At 42.0% G+C, this 22,236-nt stretch overlaps 1 protein-coding gene across 1 annotated transcript in view; it reads left to right on the forward strand.

Annotated features, from left to right (window-relative positions):
* GLMN (glomulin, FKBP associated protein) overlaps nucleotides 1–22,236 on the forward strand; it is a 113,197-nt gene that overhangs the window by 1,454 nt on the left and 89,507 nt on the right. Inside the window, exons 2-4 of the mRNA XM_073593148.1 lie at nucleotides 2,610–2,682; nucleotides 13,147–13,272; nucleotides 21,586–21,705. Coding sequence (XP_073449249.1) covers nucleotides 2,647–2,682; nucleotides 13,147–13,272; nucleotides 21,586–21,705 — 282 coding nt within the window. The 5' untranslated portion in view covers nucleotides 2,610–2,646. The remainder of the gene's footprint in view (nucleotides 1–2,609; nucleotides 2,683–13,146; nucleotides 13,273–21,585; nucleotides 21,706–22,236) is intronic.

Here is a 22,236-nt window from a genome sequence, read left to right on the forward strand (position 1 = left end):
TCATCTAGCCACTGAGAGCCACAGCTGGAATCTCCTCATTCCTGCCACTACTATTCTACTATTAATTTTACTATAATGTGAGGTTTAGTTTTCACTGCAGTGTAAGGGTATCTGTACAAGTTTATAAGGGGGAAAATAAGTCCCCTCTGGTCAGGTGTATAACTTGCTTAGCTCTGTCCTGATCACTGTATATTTTATTTATTTCTACTCATCGGATACTACATCCAGAGCTGTACCATTGCTTGCTATGAGAGCCACAGTTTTTACCATACAGTGAGGAGATCCTGTTATTTACCCACCCCTGCTCTCCCTTTACCTTTCCTTTCTACATTCATCTGTAAACATTATACAAGGTATTCTGTGAATGGACAAGGGGAGGGTAAATGGAAGAATCTTCCCTTGTCCTTTTACAAAACACCTTATGGTTTGTGAAGAGAATACACAGCATTCTGTGAATAAAGAAGGGGCGAGGAGGGAAAGGTCACTGACATTGCAGCTTCGGTGCATGATTTCATCTTCTGTGCATATTATACACGTGTCTATGCACAGAATGCCTTGTATTCTATTCACAGATTAGAAGGTGTTTTGTGAATGGACAAGGGGAGTTCTGTTGTTGTGTTCCCTCCCCTCCTTCATTCACAGAATGCCTTGTATTCTGTTCACAGATTAGAAGGTGTTTTGTGAATGGACAAGGGGAGTTCTGTTGTTGTGTTCCCTCCCCTCCTTCATTCACAGAATGCCTTGTATTCTGTTCACAGATTAGAAGGTGTTTTGTGAATGGACAAGGGGAGTTCTGTTGTTGTGAACAAGCAAGCTATCGCTTGTGAAACGTCTACCATTGTCTGTATCTGTCTGACCCTTTTTTTGACAATAAAGATGACATTGAGATAATTTGGAGTTCCAGTGTGCGACCAATTCCTTGTCTTGTTCGTCTTCCACGGTAGTGAGCCGAGGTCTGCACCTGTGATCCATCCTGCACCTGAGTTTGCCTGGAGCGGTGTGCTTCTCTCTGTTGTTGTGTACCCTCCCCACCTTCGTTCACAGAATGCCTTGTATTCAAGGGGAGAGGATTCCTTTTCTCCCCTTGTCAAGTCACAGAACGCATTGTATTCTGTTCATATAAAACAAGGCATTTTGTGAATGGAGAAAGAGAGAGGCAAGGCAAGGTAAACAACCAGATCCCTTCACTGTATGACAACTTAAAGTGTTAATAAACCCACAACAGTAAAATCAGTCAGTATATGAAGTAAAGCATGCTTGTTCTACTCTCTGTGGAACCTGCCTTGTGTAAAAAGGCTCTGCTTGATCCTGACTTCTCTGATCCTCCCCATCTTCCACAGTTCCCAAACCATCTCCTGATAGAACAGAGCCTTGGAGTCACGCTGTACATGCTCAATTTGGTGTGTATTGCTAGAGAGTTTTTTTTTTTCTTTCTTGGGAGGGTGCATGTGAAAAGCACAGGGCCAATCGGCACTGTCCAGACAGAGGGTCAGGGGTCCTGCAGCGTTATAGGACAATCAGGGGAGACTGAAAACTCCTCCCACAAGCTTTAACCAGACACTGATAGAGAGCACAAGACTGCTATATACTGCTGATGAGAAAAGGTATTTAGCAGTTTATATTTACTAAAATAATTGCATTTCCATGTTCTGTGTACTGTGGGAGACCAAATATGGTACTGGGTTTACACTTTAAGCTGCAATTAAGCTGGAATTAGTATCTGGCAGGTAGAAATAAATGAAATCTACCACAAACAGGATGGAGCTGCTGAGCATGTTATACGCCTGACCATGTTATACGCCTAACTTATACTTTCCCCTTATGAGTTTGTACAATTGTCTGTGGCTGGAGAATCCCTCCTATTAGAGTTCCAGGAGTATTGTGATAGCTGTACTCCCGGTGCTCAGTAGAACTGCTAATTGTAAAGAAAAGAGTTGAGTCCATGAGGTTGTATACACCTTGTTGGAATTACCTGATTGCAACCCCGCACATTTTATATAGTAAGTTAAATTCTGACGTTTTCCTTAACCCTTTACCACCTGGCCTATTATAAATTGTGGCCGACATGAACCTCTCCTCCCTCTGGGTGGACCTCATATGCTTGGTTGTTAGTGTCCACGCTTAGGAGAATTCCTAACAGAGGTTCTAAACGCCACACATTCTACTAAAAATGATATTTTTATGCTGTTTGGATTTTTCCTGTACTTCCTGTTTTGTCTGTCACCTGCCCAATAGGCATGAGTTTTTGATGGAGATTTGCCCTCGTCTGAGGTTCTGAGGACATTGTAGTATGGAGGACAGTAAGAGGAACCAGTGAATACTGCAGGGACACAGGAGATTGACATTCCTGGAAGTGTAGGGTTAATGCAGTGGTTCCTCTTCGGTGGATCAGGTTATGGGCAGTGGGAGAGGTAAGTATGTCTTTACAAGCAAACCTAATTTTCCATTGGTCTCCTTAAAAAGGCCACAGGTTCCAATAAAACTTGGCTCTAATTCTTCCCTAGAAAGCTTTATTCAGTGTTCTCTTTATATAAAAATATATTAAACAGAGGAAGATATTGGTTTTATAAGATGCCAACCTATATCTGATCTTCTCTTTCTGTCAACAGATTCACTTATCTTCAGTACCGGTAACTTCAGGGTGCAATGGCAACTGATCTTCAAGTTCTAATTCAGAAATTTGTAAGTAATGCCAACTTTTGTTACGTTCATATTAAAAGTTGTGGATTCTAAACGTTTTCGTAGCAGCCAATGGGAGCGCTACTAACTGTTCTGAGGCACCAAGGGATGAACAATTAACTCTACTGTTACTATCAATAATGTCCTTAATTCACGATCTTTTATTGTGTCCATATTTTTGGGCCTTCAATAAAGTCTGTATATCAATGCCCACGCATCGGGGGGGTCTTTAAAAATGCCCATATTTTAGGCCCTTCAATAAGGTCTGTATTTCATGATCAGAATATACAGTTTATATTTTAGTTGTTGCCATAATGTTAGTACATCAGGTTCTTAGATACTGTCCATATTTCACGATCTATGCATGATCCATATTTTAGGGCCTTTGGTAATGTTGGTATTTAGAGACTTTCGATAAAGTCCATATTTCATAGGGCCTTCAATAACTTCCATACATCAGGGCCTTTATAAATGTGGGTTTGTTGGGGTCTTAGTTTATGTCTGTGTTTCAGGTAATGTCCATACTTCTTGGCCTTATGCACTGCACATCATGATCCCATAAGCAGTTGCTTCTAAATATAACCTGAGAATGTTCGGAGATTTTCAGCAGTGCGATGATCAAAGCTCCTATCATGTTCTTTAACCCAGGGTGTGTCAGGTGTGCCACTGAAAATAACTTATAACAATCACTCTACCATGTGGAAATAAAATTTTCATTGCTTAAACTGAACATTACTGTGTCACATAATCTGTTGATACATCTTTGTCTGTAAATTGCAGTTTGGTGTTATTTCATACGTGGTTCATCTAATGAACATGAGCTGAGCAAACTGTTTCCACTGGAATAATCATGATGTTTACAAAAGTTAAAATTTGGATTAAAAATATCTTTTGGAATAAAATGTACAAGTAAAAAGGGCAAATAATGTGTGCACACATACACCGTATATACATGGAGTTGTTTCTCATGCATTTACATTACATTTATTACAGCAATTGCTCCACAGTAGCAGTCACAGATACATGTTCATTGCTTGCATGGTATGCATGATGGCTCTCATGTGAGCAGTCCCCAACACAGAATGGGGTGTGAAAAGTCCCACAATTGTGTTTGGTGTAACCGGGGTTTGCGAATACATCATATAGTCCCAGCATGGAGAAACGAGAAGTGTCGGAAAATATAGCTAGGTTGTGTTCTTCATGAGGTTGGATGGTAAAAGGAATGCATACACCTATTCTTCATGATTTTTATGTCTAGAAGCATACAAACCATTTTATACGTTTCTGTGGCCAACAGTGCATCCATAAGTACGAAAACTATAGAACATCAGCTCTTTATAGTCAACGTGTTTAATGGTACTTTACAGTAGAGCAGTGTTGTTTACACCGAGGCCTGGGGGAGAGGTGGCCCTTGGGGCACGATTCCACCAACTGACAGCATTGATGTGGCACTATTCCTCCCATTGATATTCCTGGGGCACTATACCTTTGATTCAAACCAATGATGGTGCATTGTTTATGTCCACTGATGCTGGGGCATCCCTCAAGTCTGAAGGCCAGTAAACTGGCCCCTAGCTTAGAAAGTTTGGAGACCCCTGCAGTAGAGCATACAGTACATTTGTGACATTGGCAGATTACAGGGGTGTCAAACTTAATTTGATTGCGGGCCACATGAGCATTATGGTTGCCTTTTAAAGAGCTGGTTGTATCTAGAAAACTATAGTGTCTTGAAAAAGTATTCATACCCCTTGAAATGTTCCACAATTTGTCATATTACAACCAAAAATGTAAATGTGTTTTATTGGATTTTATGTGATAGACCAACACAAAGTAGCACATAATTGTAAAGTGAAAGATAAATGGTTTTACTTATTTATTTGTAAAAAAAAAATTTTTTAAAAATGTAGCGATAACCCCTGAAGGAGCTACTTAAGTTCGTAAAATCCGTTACTCTGCCTCTCAACCCAAGGAATGGCCTCAGCCACTCTGGCACACCTGGCAATGTGATTAATGGAATACCACAGTAATGACACACTGACAGTTCAAGTATTAATATTTCTTTCAATTTACTTAAGCAGTAAGAACTCAAAATGGTATTGGTCAGCCAGATCTCGGACAACCAGGATTTGGTTGAAGTGATTTTAATAATGCACAAACAAATATGCAAATGACAGCATCATTACAGTCAGTGACAGATAATCCATAAATACCTTCTTCAAAACTATTGAGTACTTGTAGATATTACCAATACTAAAGGGGAACCCTAAGCCAAACTATTAACCGTTCTCTCTAATAAGAGGTCTGACTTAAAGGGAGTGGTATAAGGGCCGCAATGTCCCTGTTGCAGATCTGATTGTCTTCACCGGCATGGAGGAGTTTATTAACTTTTCTCCAATAAAGTGTAGTAGTAAGCAATAGGTTTCTTGAAATGAGGAGAGCTGAAGGTGTCTCTGCACAGTGTTCAAAGTAGGTTCAGCAAATTATTCCTAAAGTAGACATGTCTGTGCAAAGTGTCACAGTGAACCTATAAGAAAGGACTTGTAAAGGTGGGTGACTGCCCTCTCGCCAACGGCCAGGCCGATTCGATGCCCTCCGGACAGCAGCCCATGCAGTGGATGCGTCGTATCTATCTCCCGATGTGAAATTCAGCACACAGGTCAGCAGGCGACTGGAGTGGTGCTGGGTGGATGTCCGATGAACAGCAAGCAGAGCTAGGCCTCTCTCATCCGGGTTGGAATGTGGTATTTTGCATGGTAGGCCGCAATCCCCCCTCTCACAGAGGCAGGATGGCCTCCACGTGAGGGGATCCAAGAAGTAAAGAGACCTGGTCCTAATCCGCCCTGTACTTTTATAGTCTTTCCCACAATTCTCTTGACTCAGCAGTGCAGCCTGGAATTTGCGGTCCTGTTACCTTAAAAGTCTGTCAGGCTGCTTTGTGCTGGGACTTCCTATCCCACAGTTCTCTTCTGCTGCTCCCTGATGATTGGCTCTCCGCCTCTGCCAATAAGGAGGCAGGGGAAAGAGCAGAGTGGGTGGATGCCTTGTGTGTGAATGTCATTCTGCACACAGGTAAACAGGGTAAACAAGAGGGTGAGAGGAAAGAAAGCCCGCACAGGGGCTGACAGGCACGTTCATGCCTGTGTCAGTCTCTGCCTGGCGGCCACCGGCGGCGATAACGGATTGTGCGGGAGCTGCGGGTGGCTGAGCAGACCCCCACTAAATAAATATGTGAAAAGCGTGGCGTGCATTTGTATTCAGCCCCCTGAGCCAATACTTTTTAGAACCACCTTTTTGGGGATGTCTCTACCAGCTTTGTATATTTAGAGTGAAATTTTTGCCCATTCTTCTATGCAAAATAGCTCAAGCTCTGTCAGATTGGATGGAGAGTGTCTGTGAAAACCAATTTTCAAGTCTTGCCACAGATTCTCAATTGGATTGAGGTCTGGACTTTGACTGGGCCATTCTAACACATGAATATGCTTTGATCTAAACCATTCCATTGTAGCTCTGGCTGTATGTTTAGGGTCGTTGTCTTACTGAAAGGTGAATCTCCACCCCAGTCAAGTCTTTTGCAGACCCTAACAGGTTTTCTTCTAAGATTGCCCTGTATTTGGCTCCTTCCATCTTCCCATCAACTCTGACCAGCTTCCCTGTCCCTGCTGAAGAAAAGTATCCCCACAACATGATGGTGGGAATGGGGTGTTCGGGGCGATGTACAGTGTTAGTTTTACGCCACACAAAGCGTTTTGCTTTTAGGACACAAGGTAACATTTTTGGTCTGACCAGAGCACCTTCTTCCACATGTTTGCTGTGTCCCCCACATGGCTTTTCAAAAATTGCAAACGGGACTTCTTATAGCTTTCTTCTTGCCACTCTTTTCTATAAAGGCCAGATTTGTGGATACAAATAGTTGTCCTGTGGACAGATTCTCCCACCTGAGTTGTGGATCTCTTGGCTTAAATCAAGTCGATTTTAAATCACTAGTAAAAGCTTGATTTATATCAAAGCTTTCCACTCAATTTTAAATCAGATTTTTTTTTTTTTTAAATCATTGATTTTTATCTACCCTGGTTTGAAGTTGTGCCATACTCTTTCCATTTTTGGATGATGGATTGAACAGTGCTCCGTGAGATGTTCAAAGTTTGGGCTATTTTTTTTTTTTTTTAACCTAACCCTGCTTTAAACTTCACAACTTTATCCCTGACCTGTTTGGTGTGTTCCTTGGCCTTCATGATGCTGTTTGTTCACTAAGGTTCTCTAACAAACCTCCGAAGGCTTCACAGAACAGCTGTATTTATACTGAGTTTAAATTGCACACAGATTTACTAATTAGGTGACTTCTGAAGGCAATTGGTTCCATTAGATTTTAGTTAGGGGTATCAGAATAAAGGGGGCTGAATACAAATGCACGCCACACTTTTCAGAAATTTATTTGTAAACAATTTTGAAAAACATTTATAATTTACCTTCCACATCACAATTATGTGCCACTTTGCATTGGTTTCACATAAAATCCCCAAAACATACACTTTACGTTTTTTTGGTTGTAACATAACAAAATGTGGAAAATTTCAAGGGGTATGAATACTTTTTCAAGGCACCGTATGTATCTACGTTTTATTATATTAAATGTAGCACCTTCTACCTTAGGTAGGCTGCTAGAGGTAGTTTTTGTTTTAGCCAGTGCAGGTAAATTTAGGCAGGTCTAGCAAAAAGCTTTTTGATCTGGGGGCTGGGAGTGGTTTAAAAAGCAGCAGCAGGTGACTGACATGTGGCTTCATCTCTCTGGCGCCTCCCTCTGGGTTCTAGAAAAGAGGTGGAGAGAGGATTGGAGTGGCATGAGGTGTATCTGGGTGCCCTCACCAATCCACCAAATAGGATTGGCAGGAGGCAGGCCTCCTATAAATACCCAGGGTCAGCCTGCTGGGGGCTGAGTTGTTGGGGTGGAAGAACTGAGAGATGGAGTGTTAGGAGCAGGAGAGGACAGTGGGCAACACTGCCAGGCAAATCCTTATGAAAGATAAGATAAGGGAGGTACAGTGATGCCTTTTTATTCGGATCCGTATGGGCTTTTGTGTGTTGTTTGTTTGTACCCTCCCTGAGGGGAGCTTGTAGCTGGAGGGTCAGAGGTTACTTCACTCAGACCCTGCAACGTGGACTGGGTGCCTTACTGCTAACACTGCTCGGGTTTTTCTGTTTCCCTTTGGCTTGGTGGTGGTTTAGCTGTACACTAGTGGTAATTGTTTTTAGGGACCCTAAGTTTAGTTAAAATTTTTTCTCGTTACAGGAAAAAGCGTTAGGAAAAACTAAACATGTAAATCCACCAAGTCAAAGGAAATGTCCTTCTTGCAAGAACCCCCTTAGAGATTCATGTTAGAAGGCGATGTACAGATCCTGTATTAAGGACTTGGTGGAGGAAGACACGTTCCAGCAGTACAAGGGCTTATTCTCTTCAGTAAGGGAACTTACAAACTCGCTGAGTTCTATCGAGTCCATGTTGGTACAGAACCCAGCAGCTCAGATTGAGCCCCAACATCCACCACCTAGTCCAAGAGCATCCTCATCCAGCCCATTGGAGGCTGAGGACTCAGGTGATGAAGGGGGAAGTACTCTTCTCTCACTCAGGGATTCAAATGAGGAGGAAGATGATAGCCGAGCCTCTCGGTACAAGTTATGTTTGGAGGAGGTGAATGAACTCTTAAGAGCAATCTACACTACCCTCGAAATTCAGGAGGAAAGGGTACAACTGTCAGTTCAGGACAAAATGTACCAGGGTCTGGATGAAACCAAACACAGAGTGTTTCCAGTTCATAGGGTCCTATCAGAATCAGTCAAGAAAGAATGGAAGGACCCGAGAGAGGCCCGTTTTTCTCCAAGTCCCTTAGGAAGCGTTTTCCCTTCGAAGATAAGGAGTCAGAGGTTTGGAATAAGAAACCATGGGTAGATGCCGCTTTCTCGCAGATTTCCAGACACACAGACCTTGCTTTTGAGGACATGGGGGTGCTAAAGGATGCGATGGATAAGAAGGCAGACTCCCTCCTTAAAAAAGCTTGGGATTTTATGTCAGTCAGCCTCAAACCTGCTATGTCTTCCACAGTTGTGGCAAGGAACCTGGAATGCTGGGTGGAGAAGCTGAAAAGCCATGTTGAAGTGGGCACACCACGAAAAGATCTGTTAGAGTCTTTTCCCTTAATATTAAAAGCAGTTAAGTATATGGCTGATGCATCTGCTGAATCAGTCAAGTTGGCAGGAAGGTCATCGGCACTGGTGAACTCAGCCAGACGTGCAGTCTGGTGACACAGCTTCCAAGGTTAAGCTGTGCAGTTTACCTTTTTCGGGTGATCTGCTTTTTGGTCCAGACCTTGAAACAGTCTTAGATAGGACAGCCGACAAGAAAAAGGCTTTCCCTGCTAAGAAAAAACAGCCGATTAAAAAGAATTTTTGTGCTGTTCAACAGTCCCATAAAGATAAGGAGCAGGACCGTAAGAACTGTTGGGATTCCCAAAGGGGCAAGGGAAGAGGAGATGTTCTTTTCAGATCTCCCCCAGACCAGCCCTCCAAAAGTAAGTGACAATCTCACCCCAGTAAGGGAAAGATTGTCGGCTTTTCACCTACAGTGGAACAAGACATCTCCAAGTCTGTTCGTGAAAAGCATCATAAATCAGGGATACGGGCCGGAATTCTCAGAGCCACCCCCGAGCAGATTTTATGTTACAGCCCTACCAAGGGATTGGGAAAAAGCTTCTGCAATGATGAGCCTGCTGCGGGATCTGATTCAGCAAGAAGTGATTATCCAGGTTCCAAAAAGTCAAGGTCGCAGGGGCTTCTACTCTCATATATTCCTGGTGAAGAAGCCTTAACTTAAAGATCTTGAACAAATCAATTCGGTAAAAGCATTTCAGGACGGACACGATCTTTTCAATTAGGAAATTGCTGACTCCAGACTGTTTCATGGCATCCCTAGATCCAAGGGATGCTTATCTTCATGTTGTGATAACTCAGGCTTCTCAATGCTTTCTACGCCTGGCCCTGGATCTGGGGACCTCGGTCTGGCACCTCCAATTCAGAGCGTTCGGACTTTCATCCTCCCCCAGAATCTTCACAAAAATAATGGCGGAAGCTCTGGAACCTCTGAAGTTGAGAGGGATTTCAGTTGTCCCCATATCTGGACGACCTGTTGTTCTTCACAGACTCCAAGGAACAAGTTTTGGCAAATCTCCAGGTGTCCCAGGCTCACCTCAGGAATTTAGGTTGGCTCCTAAATCTGGAAAAGTCAAATCTGGAACCCTCACAGGAGATGAAGTTTCTGGGTTATACTATAAACTTGGTTCTTCAAAAAGTCTTTCTACCACAGGGAAAAAAAGAAGAAGATCGAATCGGCAGTGAAACAAGTTCAGAACAACCTGTCAGTGTCAGCCAGGTCAGCTGTGGCGGTCTTAGGTCTTCTTACGGCATCGATTCCTGCTATTCAGTGGGCCATATTGCATTCCAGACCCCTCAAGTTAAACATACTACGCAGTTGGTCCTACCAGGAGCCACTAGAGAAACAGATAAAACTTTCCTTAAAGGTAAAGAGGGCTCTCTGGTGGTGGTGAAATCCATCCAACCTGACAAAAGGCCTTTCTTGGGTCCTTCCCCTGGACAAGCGGCTAACGACGGAAGAGAGTTCTTGGGGATAGGGAGCCCACCTGGAAGGTCAGACTTCTCAGGGGGTCTGGTCCAAGTCGGAAGCCCAAAAATTCTCAAACTGGCGGGAACTGAAGGCATTTTGTCTTGGTCTTTTAGCCTTTCAACATGTAGTAAGGGGCCATCATGTTCAAGTTCTGTCGGACAATACAACTGCAGTAGGTAGCCTACATACTGAAACGAGGGAACCAGGAGCAAAAGGCTCCTAGAGTTGGCCAGTCAATTACTTACCTGGGCAGAAAAGAACGTGGCCTAATTATCAGCAGTCCACCTGAAAGGTTCTCAGAATTTACTAGGAGATCTTCTAAGCAGAAGGAGGCTGGTGGAAGCGGAATGGAGCCTGAACCAAGAAGTTTTCCTGATGGTCTCCAAAGCTTGGGGCAACCTCAAATAGATCTGTTTGCCAACCAACAAAACTCAAAAGTACGCAAATTCTTCTCTCTCCACCGAGAAGATCAAGCAGTAGGCAATAGATGCCTTCGCCCATCCGTGGCATTACCAGCTGTGCTATGCTTTTCCCCCCTTTCCTCTGATACCACTGGTTCTAAGGAAATTCAGAGAAGAAAAGACCAATCTGATCCTGGTCACTCCCTTCTGGCCAAAAAGGTCTTGGTTTGCAGCTCTTTTAAATCTGGCCACGGAACCTCCATGGAAGTTACCGTCCAGAAAAGAACGCAGGGTTCAGTGAACCATCCAGAAGCGGACTATCTTCAGCTAACAGCTTGGTTTCTGAAGAAGATCTCTTGAAGGCAAAGGGACTATCTGATAAAGTAGTAAAGACCCTTTCAAGTAGAAAAGAAGTAACTCGGGCCATATACATGAAGGTCTGTAAAAAATGTAACCCCTGGTGTGCTTCTAAAGGCCTCCAGGTTAAAAGTTCAGTATCTTTTTTTGAATTTCTCCATGAGAGAATGGAGAAGGGACTGGCAGCCAGCACCCTGAAGACCCAGGTGGCGGCTTTATCTGTTTATTTTGAAAGAACTCTATCTAAGGAAGTTTTTAATTTCAAGGTTTTTTCAGGGCACTTGCACGAAATAGGCCAGTAGCCCTTAAAGTGGAGGTTCACCCTAAAAAAAAAAAAAAAAAAAATGGCACAAAAAATACCTAAAAAAAAATGGAGGAAAAAAAAAATTTTTTTACTTACGTGAAATGGCTGTTGCTAGGTAGTCTTAATCTGCCTCTTCCTACATCGTGGCGATCTTCTGGTGAATGGGGCGCAGTGTGTTATGGAAACTGTGTGTGTCCCACAACACAGCGCGTCCCATTCGCAAAGCGCTGCGCCGTTCGCGTGTGCGCTGTAGGAAACTGGCAGTGAAGCCACAAGGCTCCACTGCCTATTTCCCTTACCTAGGATGGCGGTGCCAGGACCCGAGAGCCGAGGGACAGGTCGGCCTCGGGCGGCCGACATCGCGTGCACCCAGGACAGGTAAGCTTACTTTTTTAAAGTCAGCAGCTACAGTGTTTGTAGCTGCTGACTAAAAAAAAAAAATTAGCTGGCCGGAATCCCGCTTTAAAGATTTTCCCAGTTGAGATTTGTCTATTGTTTTGCAGGGTCTCTCGGGAGCTCCATTTTGAACCCTTACAAGAAGCATCCTTGCAGAATTTGGTTCTCAAAACAATTTTTCTGGTGGCCATCAGGCCATCACCTCTGCAAGAAGAATCCGCGAGCTACAGGCTCTGGCGGTCACAGAGCCTTTCCTGAAAGTTTTTGAAGACAGAGTGGTCCTTCAAACGGACCCAGCGTTTCTTCCCAACGTTTCTTCAACCTTTCACCACTCGCAAGAAATAATACTGGCCACTTTCTCCTCAACTCCGTCCAATCCAGGAGAGGAATCTTTCACACTCTGGACGGGAGGAGATGTTTGTTATACTTTCTTACAGTAACCAAGGAATTCAGAAATTCGAATGCTCTCTTTGTGGTTTTCTCAGGTTCACGCAAAGGGAGAAAAAGCTTCAAAAACTACGCTGGGCAGATGGCTTAGATTGGCAATTACAGAGGCCTACAAAGCCAAAGGAGAAATACCCCCTTCAGGTATTGCTGCTCATTCCACAAGATCTATGGCAGTTTCCTGGGCTGAAAGGGTCGGTGCTACGTCTGAACAAATTTGCAAGGCTGCTACTTGGTCCAACTATTTGACATTTCTCCAACACTGTCGGTTGGATTTACTGTCCGCCGCAGATCAAGCCTTCGGCAGGAAGGTACTGCAGGCAGTAGTCCCACCCTAGGGTAAGTTTCTCGGTTATCCTCTCCAAGGTTGTCCTGAAAGGCGATTAGAGAAAGGCATAGTTAGACTTACCGGTAACGGTATTTCTAAAAGCCTTTCAGGACAACCGTTACTTCCCTCCCTTTGTTTATCTTAGAAGTGGTTTTAAGTGTCTATCATGGTTGTTTGGTGGTTTTCTGTGCTTTGTTGTCCAGTTTGTTGGAAACCACAATAACTGAGACCATGGTGGAAGAGGTGGTGGCATGTAAGGGGCTGAGGAGTCCTTAAAGTGGAACTTCCACTTTTGGGCGGAACTCCGCTTTAAGTGGTCAGCACTGTTGCCTTGTAGAGTATAGTACAATGTACTTGGGTCCCTATATGTATGGAGACCATGCATTCTTTTTTGGACTTTACATATAGCTCTGCTTACAATTAAACTCAATGTGATTTATGGAGATATAGACTATAAGTTCACTCAAGCAGAAACTGGTATTGAAGCACTATATTGTGTATCAGTGGCAAGAAAAGGTATTTTCCATGTAATGTATAAATAATGTTGTTTTGTTTTTGTTTTTAGCAAAACCTTTCAGAAGATGATCTGAAAGAGGAAGACACAAATGTGTTTCTTGTGACTTGTCAGAAGTGCCTAGAGGAGGAGAAATTGGCAGCCCTGCTGGAGATAATCCAAGATGAGAGGAACCAGGTCAGACCTGATAGGATTATGGGCATCCCAGAGTATTAGAACGTTGTATTTTGCTGATGCTATATGCAACAAAAAGGCTAAATAAGCTTTGTAATCTATAAAAAGAAATGTATAAGTAGAAAAATACAAAACCGTGACTGTTAAGGAAATTTTTAAGTTCTGTGTATAATTGTATTCTATTTTGTATGTATTGCACACTGCCCTCACTGTGCACATGGCACTAATAACATTTTCAGTACATGTTTACATTCTTTCGAGTTCTGATTAGAATTAGTCTGCCTATGTAACGCCCCTTGTTACCATAAACGTACAGTTGTAATAATAATGTGATACCTACGTAATCATGTGTATAAAAACCTTCAATTGCGTCATAATAAAGCAGTCCCGTTTGCAGTTTGCGAGAAGCCAAAATTGAACTTTTTGGCCTAAAAGCAAAACGCTGTGTGGCGGAAAGCTAACACTGCACATCATCCTGAACACACCATCCCCATTGTGAAACATGGTGGTGACAGCATCATGTTGTGGGGATGCTTTTCTTCAGCAGGAACAGGAAAGCTGGTCAGAGTTGATGGGAAGATGGATGGAGCCAAATACAGGGCAATCTTAGAAGAAAACCTTTTAGGGTCAGCAGGAGACTTGAGACTGGGGTGGAGGTTCACCTTCCAGCAGGACAACGACCCTAAACATACAGCCAGAGCTACAATTGCCTGGTTTAGATCAAAACACAGTGTTAGAATGGCCCAAATCCAGGGGTAAATCCAATTGTGAATCTGTGGCAAGAATCGAAAATTGCTGTTCACAGACGCTCTCCATCCAATCTGAAAGAGCTTGAGCTATTTTGCATAGAAGAATGGGCAACATGTCACTCTCTAGATGTGGAAAGCTGGTGGAGACATACCCAAAAAGACTTGCAGCTGTAATTGAAGCGAAAGGTGGTTCTACAAAGTATTGACTCAGGGGGGCTGAATACAAATGCACGCCACACTTTTCAGATATTTATTTATAAAAAATATTTTGAAAACCATTTATAGTTTTCCTTCTACCTCACAGTTATGTGCCGCTTTGTGTTGGTCTATCACATAAAATCCCAATAAAATACATTTACGTTTTTGGTTGTAACATGTATATTAACCAAAAATAAAAAGAGATTTATATGTTGAGGGGGGGGGCTGCAACCATGCGAAGTAATGGTAATGAGTGAAGTAGGGCTGAAACAACTAATCGATTAATCGACAAATAATTGATTATGAAATTAATCGATTACTATTTTCATAATCGATTAATCGGCCAGTAACATAATGGGGTTAAAAAAAAAACTAAAATGAGCCCTTTATAGTATAAAAAGAGCAAATAATCGCTAATGTAAATATTACTTTCACAGTTCTACACTAAAAAAAAAAATAACCCCTTACAGTAGTGATTATCTGCTTTTTTTGTACTATAAAGGGCTAATTTTAGTTTTTTTCACCCCATTATGTTACTAAACGTCTTAGACCTGGTTCACACCTATGTGTTTTTTGGTGCTTTTTTGCAGAAACGCACTGCAGTTCATTCACATGGTTTCCTATGGGACACGTTCACGCGAAACAGTGCTTTTTTGGTTCAATATACTTCAATAGAGAAGCTGCAGAAAAGCATGTAATGCGTCTTTGCAGTAATTTGTGTTTTTTAATCTGCCCAACAACAAATTGGCCAAAAAAATGCAAATCGCAGCAAAATCACGTGCACAAAATTCAAAACGCACAGCAAAAAGCACTGCAGAAACAGATGAAAAGCAAACTGCATAGGTGTGTACTGAGCCTTATGCTGGCCCATTACCGTTTTTTAAAAAATAATAACTAAATTATACACCACACTTTTTTTTTAAGGTTATTAACCAAATAATTGATTAATCGAAACAGTAATCGGCCAACTAATCGATTATGAAAATAATCGTTAGTTGCAGCCCTAGAGCGAAGGTCCGCTTTAAATGACACATGGTGCTGCTAAATTTGGCCTTTGCTTTCAGACATTAATGTCATCTGGTTTTGAAATTGTTAATGAGCAGAAATTTCTGCCTTTTACAGATAAATAATTATAAACTACACAGTGGCTAAATGGTTAGCACTTCTGCCTAGCAGCACTAGGGTCATTGGTTTGAATCCCAACCACAGCATTACCTGCCTAGAATTTGCATGTTCTCCCTGTGCCTGCCTGCCTGCGTTTCCTCCAGGTATTCAGTTTTTTTACCAACACTCCAAAGATATGCTAGGAGGTTAATTGGCTCCTGTCTAAATTGGTCCTAGTGTGTGTGTGTGTGTGTGTGTATTAATGTGAGGTAGGGACCTTAGATTGTAAGCTAATTGATGGCAGAGGCTGATGTTAATGTACAATATACTGTACATATGTAAAGCACTGTGTAAATTGATGGCGCTATAAAACTACCTGTAACAAATAAAACTATACATACTTAAAAATGTTTTATTTAACACACACAGTAAGTTAATATTCTGCTGCTCTCTTTAACTCATCTTAATGTTGGCTGAGATTATGCAGTGGGAACCAAAATAATTTTTTACTTTAATGTAGTTAAAAAATATTCCACATTAATCGATTCTGCATTCAGACATAGCAAAGGGCTTAGTATGTTGGGTGGAAAGGGTCTTGAATTGAAGTATTGTCAGTGAAAGCTTACATTTTATTACTTATGTTTGTGTGGTCTATGCACAGTATGGCTTTTGTTTTTGTGATTATATTGTTTATTTATGAAAAAAAAAAAAAAAAAAGCACAGTAAAGAATCGCAGCATAAAAGTCTCTTTTAACCAAAGTGATATCTCCTCATTTCAGCGTAGTCTTTTTATTTTCCACATAACTTGGAGACTCGAGAACACAGTTGAGCTGTAATCCTGTGCTATAGACATATGGACAGATCTGCAGGGCTGTCATTTATCTTCATAGCTGGAGAATCCGATTAACTGTTACATCTGCTATTTCAGTTCCTGTAGTGTGGATGAGATGAAAACCCAGGTCTAAATCACAGCACATGAGGACATTTGGGGGCAAACAGAGGCTGTACGGAGATTTAGCTGGTGTTGATGAAAATGCAGCTTGATAAATGTACTCCTATGATTTTTGTTTCAATGTGTAAACAATTCCATTTTTGTTTTTTCTTTTGTGACATTTTAATACAAAATCCGAAGCACTGAAAGATTATTTCACTCAAGCATTACAGTACTTTGAGCCCCTTTTTTACAAGAATATATTGGAGCCTGATAGGGTACAGAGTCAGGGTTAAAAGGATATCTATTTATAACAATAGATAACCCAAACTGGATACTTTATTATTTATTAAAGATATTTATATAGCTCAGACAGTTTACACGGCACTTTACATATTGTACATTCATATCCGTCCCTGCCCTTGAGGAACCTACAAAGTCCCTACCTTGCATGCATAAATGCACTTATTGCAAATTTAAAAAGGAGCAAACTAGCCTACCAGCAGGTCTTTAGAGTGTGGGAGAAAACTGGAGAACATGGTAGAAGCCCAAACATGTACAGGGAGGAAATGCTAACTTACTCATTTTCACTTTTGTGACCATCTTAATGGCAAGCAGTAATTTAGTTGTGAAGACAAAGCAAAGAGTTCCTTGCTGGTAGGATTATCAGGATTTTTTTTTAGCAAAGGAGGTGAGGGGATTATTTTTATATAGGAGATATGTACAGTTCACCATACTGTTCAATGGTAGTGCAGAGCCTGCCAATACCAAAGTTCCTTCTGTTATTTTTCACACTACAGTGAAAATAGTTGATATTGCTTTGCTTATACTTGCCTTTGGCTTCATCATTTGGATTTAAAGGGTCTATTTTAAAGAAGATCTATGGTCACATCATGCACTTTTACTTTAATAACATCAGCATTGTAATACCAATACAGAAAATAGTTATTTTTGACAATCCAATATAAGCTTATTTGAAAAATCTCCTTCGATGTTGTGAGCTCTGCCTGTCTGTTGGCCATCTCTTTCCACAACTTCCTGGATTCCCTGCATGCTTTGCAGCTTCTCCTCTGCGGTTTACTTTCCATTTCTATAGACTATGTATCCCATGGTACCTTGCTGCCTGCAAGGAGTGATTCCTGTACTGACTCCACCTCCTGAAACTTCTCCTATCAACACCTCTGTAGTTCAGAGGGCGGGCTCTGTGAAATGTTTGACACAGCAGTGCGCCCCCATAGGAAATGGCTTTCTCAATCGTGGCGCACAGACAAGAGGAGGAGTTGAGTGGTAGTTAGGGACCCCAGAAGAGGAGGTTCGGGGCTGCTCTGTGCAATTACATAGTTATTATTACAAAAAATGATATATATATATATATATATATATATATATATATATATATATATATATATATATATATATATATATATATATATATATATATATATATATAAATAATTTTTTTTTTTTTTTTTTCACAAAAGTGAGTACACCCCTCCACATTTTTGTAAATATGACAACACTGAAGAAGTTACACTTTGCTACAATGTAAAGTAGTGAGTGTACAACTTGTATAACAGTGTAAATTTGCTGTCCCCTCAAAATAACTCAACACACAGCCATTAATGTCTAAACCACTGGCAACAAAAATGAGTACACCCCTAAGTGAAAATGTCCAAATTGGGCCCAATTAGCCATTTTCCCATCCCCGGTGTCATGTGACTTGTTAGTGTCACAAGGTCTCAGGTGTGAATGGGAAGCAGGTGTTTTAAATTTGGTGTTATCGCTATCACTGTCTCATACTGGTCACTGGAAGTTCAACATGGCACCTCATGGCAAAGAACTCTCTGAGGAATTGAAAAAAAATATTTGTTGCTCTACATAAAGATGACCTAGGCTATAAGATTACCAAGACCCTGCAACTTAGCTGCAGCACGGTGGGCAAGACAATACAGCGGTTTAACAGGACAGGTTCCACTCAGAACAGGCCTCGCCATGGTCGACCAAAGAAGTTGAGTGCACGTGCCCAGCGTCGTATGCAGACGTTGTCTTTGGGAAATAGACATATGAGTGCTGCCAGCATTGCTGCAGAGGTTGAAGGAGTAGGGTGTCAGCCTGTCAGTGCTTGAGACCATACGCTGCATCAAATTGGTCTGCATGGCTGTCATCCCAGAAGGAAGCCTTTTCTAAAGATGATGCACAAAGTCCAAAAACAGTTTGCTGAAGACGAGCAGACTAAGGATATGGATTACTGGAACCATGTCCTGTGGTCTGATGAGACCAAGATAAACTTAATTGGTTGAGATGGTGTCAAGCGTGCGTGGCGGCAACCAGGTGAAGAGTACAAAGACAAGTGTGTCTTGCCTACAGTCAAGCATGGTGATGGGAGTGTCATGGTTTGGGGCTGCATGAGTGCTTCCCGCACTGAGGAGCTACAGTTCATTAAGGGAACCATGAATGCCAACATGTACTGTGACATACTGAAGCAGAGCATGATGCCCTCCCTTCGGAGACTGGGCCGCAGGGCAGTATTCCAACATCATAACGACCCCCAAACACACCTCCAAGACGACCACTGCCTTGCTAAAGAAGCTGAGGGTAAAGGTGATGGACTGGCCAAGCATGTCTCCAGACCTAAACCCTATTGAGCATCTGTGGGGCATCCTTAAATGGAAGGTGGAGGAACGCAAGGTCTCTAACATCCACCAGCTCCGTGATGTCATCATGGAGGAGTTGAAGCAGACTCCAGTGGCAACCTGTGAAGCTCTGGTGAACTCCATGCCCGAGAGGGTTAAGACAATGCTGGAAAATAACGGTGGCCACACAAAATATTGACACTTTGGGGCCAATTTGGACATTCTGACTTGGGGGTGTACTCACTTTTGTTGCCAGCGGTTTAGACATTAATGGCTGTGAGAGTTATTTTGAGGGGACAGCAAATGTACACTGTTGTACAAGCTGTACACTCGCTACTTTACGTTGTAGCAAAGTGTAATTTCTTCAGTGTTGTCACATTTAAATATATAGTAAAATATTTACAAAAATGTGAGGGGTGTACTCTGTTTGTGTGTGTATAAATAAATGTGTGTGTATATTAATTATTATTATTTTTTTTTAAATATTACCTTAGCCCTTGCAATCACTTTTTAATACATTTTCTGTATTAAGGTAAAAAAAATGCCCCATTACCTGACCCCCCCCCCCGTCCCTAAACACTTGTCTATCTCTATGTCACTACTCCTGTGCTGTCTCTCTGGCTCCAGCACCTCTCCCTTCACTTCCTGCTTTTACAGGAGGACCTAAGGGCAGTAGAACCATAGGCTCACATTCAAACTCCTGTGAGGAGGGAGCAGGATGTGACATCAGCATTGTGTGTGTGTGCCTACACACATGCATGAGTACCTCCTTTGCACCTGACTTCCTACAGGAAGCACCCAAAGGAGGTGTCGACAGTGCTGGCACGGACTGCCGGAAGAAGAAAGTGACCTTTCTGTGTAATATCATTGCACAGAGCATCTATGTGTAACCTCCTTTTTTACTTTTTTTTTTTTTTTTTACTTTTTATTTTATTTTTTTAATTGCCTTCAGTATCACTTTTAGGCCTCATGCACACTGAACGTTTAAAGCCTCTAAATTCCTATCCATGTTAGCCTATGTGTCCATGCACGCATAGACTTTTAGCTGCGTTTAGTGGCAGGGGCTTTAGAGGCAGGAAAACCCCACTGCCTGTGTGTCCAGGAGCAGCAGAGTTTGGGTAGAAAAAAAAAGCTTGACGCTGCTTAACGTGTCTAAACATGCCTAAATGCTAGGTTCATCTAGCACTGGAGTGTTTATTCATATCAATAGCCAGAATAAATTATTATTCTGGCCAGGGAAATTAATTAAAGCGCAGGCACATAACGCCTGAAAATGCGTGTAAAAGCTCTAGACGCTTTTATGAGTGTCAGGTTTTTTTTTCTGCAAAAACACTGCTACCAGGAGGGAAGAGCTTCTAGGAGAGTTTGCAAATTATCCTGTGTGAATGAGGCCTAAATATTGACCATAGATCTGCTTTAATAAAATTAACAACTTCTATGTAAGAGTTTTTATTTCTTTATTTTTTTAAACCTCCATGGATATATTTAAAGTGGAAGTCCATGCAAAAACTAAAATTCCTGCATCTATAGACACCTTGGATCTAACACTAACCTCTCTATCCCTGTAAAGAAAAGAGGAGTATACATACCTTTTTGGAAGCCGATCTGACCCGCTCTGACCTGATCTCCAGCGCTGGAAGCTCTGCAGAGGACACGGATGACAACGGCTGTGAAATGAATGGGAAGTGACTTCACCCATAGAGTTACTATGGGGCTTCCATTGTCCTCTTTCTCCTCTGCACCCGTCTACACAGAGAAGCCGCAGCTGACAGCTCAGCATGGGATCCAGTCGGAGTGGGTCAGATTGGCTTCCAAAAAGGTATGTATACTTGTTTTTTCTTTACAGAAATAGAGAGGTTAGTGTTAGATCCCTGGTGTCTATAGATGCAGGGATTTTAGATTTTGCATGGTTTTCTAAAGGATATCGAAACAAAAAAATAGTTTATTGTGGGATGTAATGTGTATATAATATGAGTGCCCTTCTGCTTCTGTGGCATATCTCCCAGCTGAGATCCAAGATAAGATCCTTATACAAGTTAGAAGAGGTTTGTCCATTATATCGGTAGTAAGTCGTTACCTACCTTGGTCAGAACACTACTTCTAGGTGGGAATGCATGTTCTTCCACTATTCAGTTATGCAATATGGAGTGATATATATATATATATATATATATATATATACTGTGACGGTATGCACGGTGAGGTCATCGATATATTTCACCTCGCATTTGTTCTATTGTCAGAGACTGTACCTGGGATCCGGCCCGAATTTTTCCAGCCTCTGTGGTAGGCTTGGTTCTGGTCCGGGTCTTGTGGTCCACTTGAGTCCATGCTCAGGTGGACTTTAAATGACCAGAAAGAGAGCACAGCAGTGCTCTCACCTGAGAATCAGAAGGGAATCTGAGAGAGAGGAGCCCTGTTTGTTTGGATTGAAAACAAAGGTTTGCTTTACCTCATGTTTTGTGGGTGACGGGGACCAGCCCCACACCGTATAGAGAGCAGTGTACTGTTTATTTTAGCGCTGGACGGCAAGGATTTGTCTACTGTTTTGTTTATTTTTATGACTTTGCAAACCACCTGTAAATAAAGCTGGCAACCCGCCAGAAACTGCCTGTACGGTGACCTTCGTTTTGAGAAAAGGTGATCCCCACAAGCTAATCTCCCCACAATACGGTATATATATTTTTTTGTTTTCCTGCAGGCCTTCATCAGAAATACAGGGTGGAATCTCATTGGACCCATAACAAAGTGCATGCTTACTAAAGAACCTGCGAGTGACAAAGAGAAAACCTGTTTACAGATGATTAATGACCTGATACAGGTAAGACAATTTTGCATTTAGCTTTTACAGGTGAAATGTTGCTGTCAGGTATTTGGGGCAGTTAGTTTGCTATGTCTGGTCAATAGATGGCAAGCTGAAGCCACAGTAGGACCAGTTTGTCTGTGGTGACTGTAAGGCCTCATTCACTTGGGGAGTTTCAATGCATACGCCTGTGTGAGGCTGTGTTTACCTGCTCGGGGCTGCACTTTGCATTCCTGTACAGGCAATTGCGTTATTGCAAATTGGGGCATGGACACGGCCGCTGCTCCCAATTTGACACCCGTGTGGGTGCAGGTGTATGGCCTGACACCTAAGTCTGGCCTATATTGCTGTATTAGCCTTTGGCTATTGTGAGTATGCACTCATTACTTTTCTTTTGCCAGTAAAGTTTTATCTGGTAATACGCTAGACTTTTGCACCCTTATTGATTTTGTGTATGTCTGTTTTCAAGATTTCCCAGTCTGAAGAGGGCAGGATTGGCGCCACTTACCAGTCTGAGACAAGAATTGATACTTGAACGATCTATACTAC

The sequence above is a fragment of the Aquarana catesbeiana genome, linkage group LG07 (assembly GCF_042186555.1).
Source record: "Aquarana catesbeiana isolate 2022-GZ linkage group LG07, ASM4218655v1, whole genome shotgun sequence".
Classification (NCBI taxonomy): domain Eukaryota; kingdom Metazoa; phylum Chordata; class Amphibia; order Anura; family Ranidae; genus Aquarana; species Aquarana catesbeiana.